General features: G+C 39.5%; 1 protein-coding gene across 3 annotated transcripts in view; it reads left to right on the top strand.

Annotated features, from left to right (window-relative positions):
* LOC128250966 (uncharacterized) overlaps window positions 1-8705 on the top strand; it is a 474572-nt gene extending 465867 nt beyond the window's left edge. For all 3 annotated transcript variants that reach the window (XM_089343197.1, XM_089343196.1, XM_089343195.1), the window contains exon 2: window positions 4973-8705. In XM_089343197.1, the coding sequence (XP_089199323.1) occupies window positions 5507-6028 (522 nt within the window). In that variant the 5' untranslated portion in view covers window positions 4973-5506 and the 3' untranslated portion in view covers window positions 6029-8705. The remainder of the gene's footprint in view (window positions 1-4972) is intronic.
* The last annotated feature ends 1295 nt before the right edge of the window (window positions 8706-10000 follow it).

The following is a 10000-nucleotide window of genomic DNA, read 5'->3' on the forward strand; positions in this document are numbered from 1 at the left end:
ATTTCGTCCGTCTTTGCCTTTCTTAGTTCATATTCCGCCGAGGTCAGCTTTACTTTACATACTTTCAGAGTTCATAGAAGAAATATCGTGTGAGTTCTGGGGTCAATACTATCGTCTACCCCTTCCCCCCGAACTAACTGAGCTCGTGCCAAAATTTGAAAGCAATATCATATTATTAAAGGCGGAAAGCTGAACAAAATGCTTGACAACATTTCGTCCGTCTTTACATTCCGAGGTTGACTTCAGGATCCGTAAAATGGTACTACTAAAGCAGCACGGTCCCGAACGCGCAGTCGCGCTTGGTCGATCCTAACCCTAACTCTAACCCTAACCCTATCCCTAACCCTATCCCTAACCCGCGTGTGCAAATGAATACGTGTTTAGGGTTAGGGTTAGGATCGACCACTCACGACTAGCTAGCGCGACTGCGCGTTCGGGACCGTGCTGCTTTAGTAGTACCCGGTAAAATAAAGTACCACCACCAGTCAAGCACTGGGGTTGATGTAATCGACTAGCCCTCCCCCTCAAAATGTTTAGGCAAACACACACAGTGGGCCGAGGGAAACCACGACCCGGCAGAGACAACACAGCAGCGGTGATGGGCAAACGCACATGCAGACACAAAGGGCGAACCTGGCACACAGTCATCTAGCTGTTATTTCTACCATATCGACTTTTCTGGTGGTGGTTTGATATGCTATTCATCTGGGGAGGGTGGGAGATATCGAATGCTTTCTAAGATACTCGGAATTCAACCCCCGCCTCTCCTAATTTCTTTGAATAAACATAAATAAATAAAAAAATGTTTTATAAAAAATGGCTGTGTGGTAAGTAGCTTGCTTACCAACCACATGGTTCTGGGCTCATTCCCACTGCGTGGCACCTTGGGGCAAGTGTCTTCTACTATAGCCTCGGGCCGACCAAAGCCTTGTGAGTGGATTTGCTAGACGGAAACTGAAAGAAGCCCGTTGTATATATATATATATATGTATGTATATGTTTGTATGTCTGTGTTTGTCCCCTCAACATCGCTTGACAACCGATGCTGGTGTGTTTATGTCCCCGTAACTTAGGGGTTCAGTAAAAGAGACCGATAGAATAAGTACTAGGCATCCAAAGAATAAGTCCTGGGGTCGATTTGCTCGACTAAAGGCGGTTCTCCAGCATGACCGCAGTCAAATGATTGAAACAAGTAAAAGTGTAAAAGAGTTACCATGAGAAATTAGTGACAAACATACTGTGAATTTGATTAAAAAGGTATATAAATAAGCACAATTTAACTTCGTTATTTAAATTATTATTAAGTAAGTCAATTTTTAACATTGCTTTAAGAAGTGTGTCGATGGGTGGGGAGAAATTAAAACGAAATTTTTTTGGCTTTTTTTTTGCAAAATCATTATCTCCAATATCGAAAACAGGCATCTGAAAATTTGGTTCAAAAGATATGGGTGGGATGAGGAATTCCAAAGAAGTACCAAATATTTGGTGGATCCAAAATTCACACCTGATGCTGCTTCAAGGAGGACATTGCATTTGAAAATAGAAGATGTAATGGTCACCATCATTGGATGCAAATGCAACAAAAAACAAAATAAAAAATTCAGTTTGATATAGTATCAAAAAGATTCCACGTTACATACCATTGGAATTTACTGGGGATAAAATCTCAGCAATATGTCCCAGAAATTTGTTGAAATTTTGCAGTTCATTTTCCAACGTTATGTTGTAAAAACTGTTTGTACATGCTTTCATCAACATGTGACCATTGCATGTCCCCATTTGAACCACTTATATATTTTACATGCCTTTTCATCTACTATCAATAGGCCTCTATGTGGTTCGTACATGCCCTGGTGTCTGGATCTACGAAATTTTGGGCATGATTCACCGTATGGTGAATGTAGCCGAATGTTTGGAGATTGCAATAGCTTGCCCATTTGTCAGTAACAACAATAGTTTCTGGAAGAACTTTTTCTTTGATTACATTCTCTAATGTCACTGTACTCCTATCGGGTACACAAAGAAATCCTTTTTTAGTTATAGTGTCATAGCATCCAACAACCCATGTTCTCTGACCCATTCTTCCTACATTGTTCTTCCATTTGAAGAACAAGCTCTCATAAATCTTTGGACCATCGAGCGGAGCTTTGTCCTGCAGCAGTTTTGCTAAGCAAGCATCTCGACAAAGCTCATGCCACTGAATGGCTGTTTTCATGTTAATGTCATTCTTAACTGCAGACACAGTTACAAGCATTTCAAATACAAAATCAAAATTGTAAATAATGGCAGCTTTTGAACTTAGGATACAATAGGACATTCCTACACACACATGCCCCCTCTACCCCGACTTTGTTGCTTCATACGACTTCCAGAAAAATAGATACTTATTAATGAAATTCTCTACAAATTCCATGCGAATCCGTCATGAGAATGACTTAACTTTTGAAAACTCATTGCAGGGTGCAAGCACACATTTTCTACCATTTGTCTTCAAGGACTCAATAATATTTTCTGGTCCAAGGGAGTTCTATTCTTGGGATACACATTCTGAGATACTTCGTCTGCAAAATAGAGAAATTGGAATTTCAGAAGAATAGCAACAGTGCCTCCTTTTTAAAGGGTACAAGAGATGATGGGTAGGTAGGTGGTCATAGAATTGGTTGCGTAGAAACTGAATTTCTCTTCCTGGCTGAGATTAGAAATTGAATCTAAAATTCTCATGTCAAAGCAAGTGAGAAAATCTCTTTGACAGGTCAAAATTAATGTGCTTCCACTTGACTAATTAATGTGCTTCTGCTTGACCCACGACCTTGCTGTGTCTGAGAAAGTTCAAATGGACAGCAAGTGATCTAAATGTAATGGTGATGTCATATTGATTTCAATTGGAGTTGTACTACACCCCCCTCCCCCGCCTCCGAACCTCAAATTTCCACATCATTGTGGGTGTACCGAAAGAGTTTGTTGCAAGTCATTTTAATTGTGAACAAACATGCGTGTTTTCCCCCATGGAAACTTATCTCACATGTATAAGAAAATGCATTTCTTGACAAAGTAAAAACTTTTCCTGTTATGTTAGCATTCTGTTATTCAATTTTATTTTATTTTATGTATTTATTTATTGAACTGCTCAAATCAAATATTTTTGTAGATTTAGTAATTGAAATTTTGTAAAATAAAATTTTTTCCCAACCATTATTTCTGAATTTGTTAGTAGATAATTAAGGTATAAAAAAAAAAAGATTTGGCTGTTATTTCTAATTATTTCAAAAGACTGCCTGCTCCTTTTTCCGGAGTCACATGTCTAACTAAAAATGAGTGGAGCCCTTCCTATGACAAACACTAAGCAGATATTTAGCAGTCTTCAATGTCACAAAAAAAAGCAAATTGTTCTCTGACCCAGGAGTGGCTCTGTGGTAAGTTGCTTGCTTACCAACCACATGGTTGCGGGTTCAGTCCCACTGCGTGGCACCTTGGGCAAGTGTCTTCTACTATAGCCTCGGGCCGACCAAAGCCTTGTGAGTGGATTTGGCAGACGGAAACTGGAAGAAGCCCGTCGTATATGGAATTATATATATATGTGTGTGTGTGTGTGTGTGTGTATGTATGTTTGTTTATATGTTTGTGTGTCTGTGTTTGTTCCCCCAGCATCGCTTGACAACTGATGCTGGTGTGTTTACGTCCCTGTAACTTAGCGGTTCGGCAAAAATAAACCTATAGAATAAGAACTAGGCTTGCAAAGAATAAGTCCTGGGATCGATTTGCTCGACTAAAGGCGGTGCTCCAGCATGGCCACAGTCAAATGACTGAAACAAGTAAAAGAATTGGAGTTAAATTGCTCTTTTTTTCCCCCTCTTGAACCTTAAATTTCCATATCTATGTCAATCTTAATGCCAACCCACAAATTATTTGCGTGTTGTTCTTGTATACAAGTTTTAAACATTAAAATTTTACTAATTTGATCGATTTGTCACTTAACCAGGATTTTCTCTCACTAGAAGGTGTGTATTGTAGAAACTGAATTTCTTTTGCTGGCTGCGCACCCATGCCAACGTCTTCATTGAACACTAAACTCGGCTTGCGAAGACCTGTTGGGGCAAGCGAAATCGTGATGGCACCAGTACCAGTAAATCACTAAGAGCACCGTCCGAGCGTGATCGTTGCCACAGCACCAGCTGTCTGGCTTTCGTGCTGGTGGCACGTAAATAGCACCATTTGAACGTGACTGTTACTAACGTCGCCTTCCTGGCACTTGTACCGCTGGACTGGCTCCTGTGCAGGAGGCACATAAAATGCACCATTTCGAGCGTGGCCGTTGCCAGTACCTCCTGACTGGCCTTCGTGCTGGTGGCACGTAAAGGCACCCACTACACTCTCGGAGTGGTTGGCGTTAGGAAGGGCATCCAGCTGTAGAAACTCTACCAAATCAGATTGGAGCCTGGTGTAGCCATCTTCTGGCAGACGGTGGTATCCCCTGATTGTACAATTTGGGGCTAGAGATTTTCTAACTAGCTACTTTGTTTGTTACACATATACTCTTTTACTTATTTCAGTCATTTGACTGCGGCCATGCTGGAGCACCGCCTTTAGTCGAGAAAATCGACCCTAGGACTTATTCTTTGCAATCCTAGTACTTATTCTATCGGTCTCTTTTTGCCGAACTGCTAAGTTACGGGAACGTAAACACACCACCATCAGTTGTCAAGCGTTGGTGGTGGGGGGGGGACAAACACACACACACACACACACACACACACACACACACATATATATACATATATACGACTGGCTTCTTTCAGTTTCCGTCTACCAAATCCACTCACAAGGCTTTGGTCGGCCTGAGGCTATAGTAGTAGACACTTGCCCAAGGTGCCACACAGTGGGACTGAACCCGGAACCATGTGGTTGGTAAGCAAGCTACTTACCACACAGCCACTTATTCTCTACATCTTATTCTGTTTCTCTATTATTTCAGAACATCAAATGGCATTGGCAGAAAAGAATTCTTACCTCCTGTTACATCATCACAACACGGTTAATGGAAGATGTCATACAGAACAGATGTAACCCTGTTTATATAAACCTATGTAAAACATTTCTTCTGAACTGGGATTAACAGGGAAATTTCTCAGCTTCCTTGTCTGAAATGTATTCAAGATATTTCTGTATATCTAATTAAGCTTGGGTAAGTTTATGTAGGAATTCACAGCATCTTTATTTATAAAGCAACAAAGACCTCAGTTGATGGAAATATTGTAGAGAAATATCATTGATTAAAAATATATACATATAAGAAAATCAGATTGGAGCTTGGTGTAGCCATCTGGTTTCACCAGTCCTCAGTCAAATCGTCCAACCCATGCTAGCATGGAAAGCGGACGTTAAATGACGATGAGGAAAAAAAACAGTAAATACACCCTCAATGTCCATGTTTTCTGGTGATAAAGTAAGAATCATAGAAAAATAAATTTAGTGAGAAACTAAAAGGATTGTTATAATTGCTTGAGAGATGCCAAAAGTAACAGGAAAGCCATATGCCTGTGATATCTGTGACAAGACTTTCTCTCAAAAATATGATCTCAAAACTCACAGACGCATTCACACAGGAGAGAAGCCATATCACTGTGATGTCTGTGGTAAATCCTTCCCAAAGAGTGATGCCTTAACAATACATGTTCGCGTTCATACCGGAGAGAAACCCCATCACTGTGACATCTGTGGTAAATCATTCTCTGTAAGTAGTGGCTTAACTAGGCACAAACATACTCATACTGGGGACAAACCGTATCACTGTGATATCTGTGATAGAAAATTCTCACAAACTGATTTCTTAACAAGACACAAGCGTACTCATACAGGAGAGAAACCATATCAGTGTGACATCTGTAGCAAAGCGTTTGCTGAATATGGTACTTTAAAAAAGCACAAACGTACTCACACAGGAGAGAAACCATATCACTGTGATATCTGTGGTAAATTATTCTCCCAGGCAGGATGCTTATCTAGACACAAATGCCTTCATGCACAATAAAAACCATATCACTGTGATATCTGTGGTAAATTATTCTCCCAGGCAGGATGCTTATCGAGACACAAATGCCTTCATGCACAATAAAAACCATATCACTGTGATATCTGTGGTAAATTATTCTCCCAGGCAGGATGCTTATCTAGACACAAATGCCTTCATGCACGATAAAAACCATATCACTGTGATATCTGTGGTAAATTATTCTCCCAGGCAGGATGCTTATCTAGACACAAATGCCTTCATGCACAATAAAAACCATATCACTGTGATATCTGTGGTAAATTATTCTCCCAGGCAGGATGCTTATCTAGACACAAATGCCTTCATGCACAATAAAAACCATATCACTGTGATATCTGTGGTAAATTATTCTCCCAGGCAGGATGCTTATCTAGACACAAATGCCTTCATGCACAATAAAAACCATATCACTGTGATATCTGTGGTAAATTATTCTCCCAGGCAGGATGCTTATCTAGACACAAATGCCTTCGTGCACGATAAAAACCATATCACTGTGATATCTGTGGTAAATTATTCTCCCAGGCAGGATGCTTATCTAGACACAAATGCCTTCATGCACGATAAAAACCATATCACTGTGATATCTGTGGTAAATTATTCTCCCAGGCAGGATGCTTATCTAGACACAAATGCCTTCATGCACAATAAAAACCATATCACTGTGAGGTTCCTGGCGAATCATTCTCTTTTGGAGCTTATCTGAAATCAACACAAACACATTCATTATTCAGGTAAGTAGCATCATCAGAGCAGTATTTGTGGTATACCTCTTGTGGTGGTGGTGATTTAGATAAACACAAGCATTTTTATAGAGGCAGAGAAGAAATGATAATAATAATAATAATAATAATAATAATAATAATAATATGCTGCACAAGACCAAAGCCTCCCCACCAGAAATGAATAAAAACATATAATGAAAAGAAACATAACAAGTAACTGTAGAATATGTGGAGATCGACAAGAAACAATAAATCATATTATCTCTGGCTGCCCAGTCCTGGCTAAGAAGGAATATATTCACAGACATGACAGATCTGGGACCTATATACACTGGAAGCTATGCCAACACTATGGAATAACAACAGAAAAAAGATGGTATAAACACACGCCAGAAAAGGTCACAGAAAATGAGAAAGCAACCATACTCTGGGATATGCCAATACACACAGATAGAGAAATTAAGGCCAATAGACCAGATATAGTTGACAAACATCATGAAGGAAAAAAAATGCTTTCTAATTTATGTATCAATACCAGCAGATGACAATGTTTCCCTAAAAGAAATGGAGAAACTTTCAAAATACAAAGACCTGGAAATAGAGGTAACGCGAATGTGGAATCTAAAAACAGAAACAATTCCTATCATAGTAGGCGCCTTAGGTATAATAAAAAAATATTCCGACAAATACATAATAAAAACACCAGGACTTACAAATATATATAACATACAGAAAATTGCACTACTGGACACTGCACACATCCTACGCAAAACACTTTCAATACAGTAACCATAAGAACCCCACAGCAAACCACAGCACATACCCAAGGCACACAGAGCTGCGCTCGGTAGTGAAATGAAAGCACATTATAAAAATAAAACTACTGAACAATAATAATAATACCACCATGATCCATCCATCTTTTGTTCTACCCTGGATAGGTGTTGTGTCATTAAACTTTCTGACTAGATTTCCAAACATGACCAACTCAGACTATGGATATTATCTTCTTGGTCTCCTGCCATTTGGCTCAGGTTGAAAAGTCTTTCTTGTGACATTCTAATCTTCATTGTACCAGAGCTGTGATCCCTCAATTTGGTGAAGGAGCATCTCCACCTGGACAAGTCCTTGATGTCCAAATCTTGCTCCCTGCCAAATACTGTTACTCCAGAGATCCTTTGGAGTAATCCCATTTCAACTGCTTGTATTCATAATTGTGCACTTTTAGTCATTAACCAACATTCCTGACATAGGTGTGAATATACATGAAAACCAAATTCAAGATATGTGTGTGTGTGTGTGTGCGTACACGTTATTGTCCTTTCTCACTTTTCCATGCTTGTGTGAAGTAGATTTTCTACAGGTTGATGCCCTTTCCATCACCAACCCCCATGTTTCCAAGCAAGGAAATATTTCCCCATAACCAGACATGTTTCTCACAAGACTGGAGACAAACCACCTTGATTATATGATGGTTCTCATTTAAAAACAGTACATTTATATGGAGACAAATGTATACACAAACACATAGATATATTTATACACACATTTTCATGTATATATAAATATATATATTCGTATATTATGTAGATAAGGCTAAAATCGAATCTGTGTCCTTTTGAGGCACATCTGCTCGTTTCAGTATTCCAAACTTATATGTAGATGTTATATTTACATGAGTTATGCATAAGAGTTGAAAATATTTTCTGCAGAGTAATGTCATCAAAACAGAAGACTGGAACTTTTTTTTTTTTTTGGTATTAGTTTCAAAGTAAGCACCTCCACTGCAATTTTTTTTTAAATTTCTTTTTCAGATTTCTTTACTAAAAATGATTGATTAATTTAAAGAAGTGTCAATAAAGTAATATAATAGATATTTATAAAATTCACAATTACATGAAAAGTTTTAAATAAAGTTATATCCAGTTAAAGGATTTTCTGTCTTTAAAATGTCCTCACTTGGCAGGTTTCCCATATCCATCATGATGACTAATGTCTAAATGATACTGGCCATGCATGTTACAACTTATTTTATCCACTTGCAGGCCTTGATTGATCCTGACCCACCCAAGGGCCTAAATTGCACCCTCTGTCATACAAATGAACCATCTCTCCTACATAGACTTACCTCTCCAGGTGTGGGTTGAGACTCGGAGACATTTCTCTGAATCAGTACAACTTACTGTTACTCCACCAGAATGATGCCAATCACTTTTGTATCTGATGTACCATAATGCTATAACAGTGACATCGTTCTTCAATGCAAGCACTGCTCTCTTGTGTCCTAGGTCAAGTCAGCTTTCTCTCAGCAGCTCCAAACTCTATAGCAAAGCCCCAATGTCAATACAGTAAAACAAGTGGTGCCATCCTTGCCAGAGTGAGTGAGTGATTTCAAAAAATTGTGATGAATGGTCATTCAGTTTGGCTACCAAACAGACACAGCTGTACTTCGTAAGAATCTATTTTCTGAAAATGGAATTGTAATTGGTTATGGTTAGAACTTGCAGCAGATGTGATGGTCAACTGTGTTGTAACTTCAGATAGATTTTAATTGAAATCGAAATCAAACTAAATTCGACGACTGGCACCCATGCCAACGTCGTCTCCTTCATTGGGCACTAAACTCGGCTTGTGAAGACCTGTTGGGGCAAGCGAAAGCGAAATTGTGAAGGCACCTGTGCCCAGCGTTGCCTTCCTGGCATTTGTGCCGGTGGCACGTATAAAGACATTCGAGCGAGTTCGTTGCCACTGCTGCCGAACTGGCTCCTGTGCAGGTGGCACGTAAAGTACACCATTTTGAGCGTGGCCGTTGCCAGTACCGCCTGACTGGCCTTAGTGCGGGTGACACGTAAAAGCACCCACTACACTCTCTGAGTGGTTGGCGTTAGGAAGGGCATCCAGCTGTAGAAACTCTGCCAAATCAGATTGGAGCCTGGTGTAGCCATCGGGTTTCATCAGCCCTCAGTCAAATCGTCCAACCCATGCTAGCATGGAAAGCGGACGTTGAACGATGGTGATGATGATGATGATCAGAGCCCTTCTACATTTTAACAGTTATAATTTTTAATTATTGAAAAAGAATTATAATAATGATGAAAATAATAATTCTTTTGCTTGCCACTACAGTGATGGACATTTGGGGAGAGATTTGAGTGTGGTGATCTGAAATGAAAGTGGGGAAGCAAGAAATCGCTTTCATTCTGTTCTCTACTAATTTGAACGCTGG

This window comes from Octopus bimaculoides, chromosome 27, assembly GCF_046866305.1.
Source record: "Octopus bimaculoides isolate indiv1 chromosome 27, ASM4686630v1, whole genome shotgun sequence".
NCBI classification, from domain to species: Eukaryota; Metazoa; Mollusca; class Cephalopoda; order Octopoda; family Octopodidae; genus Octopus; species Octopus bimaculoides.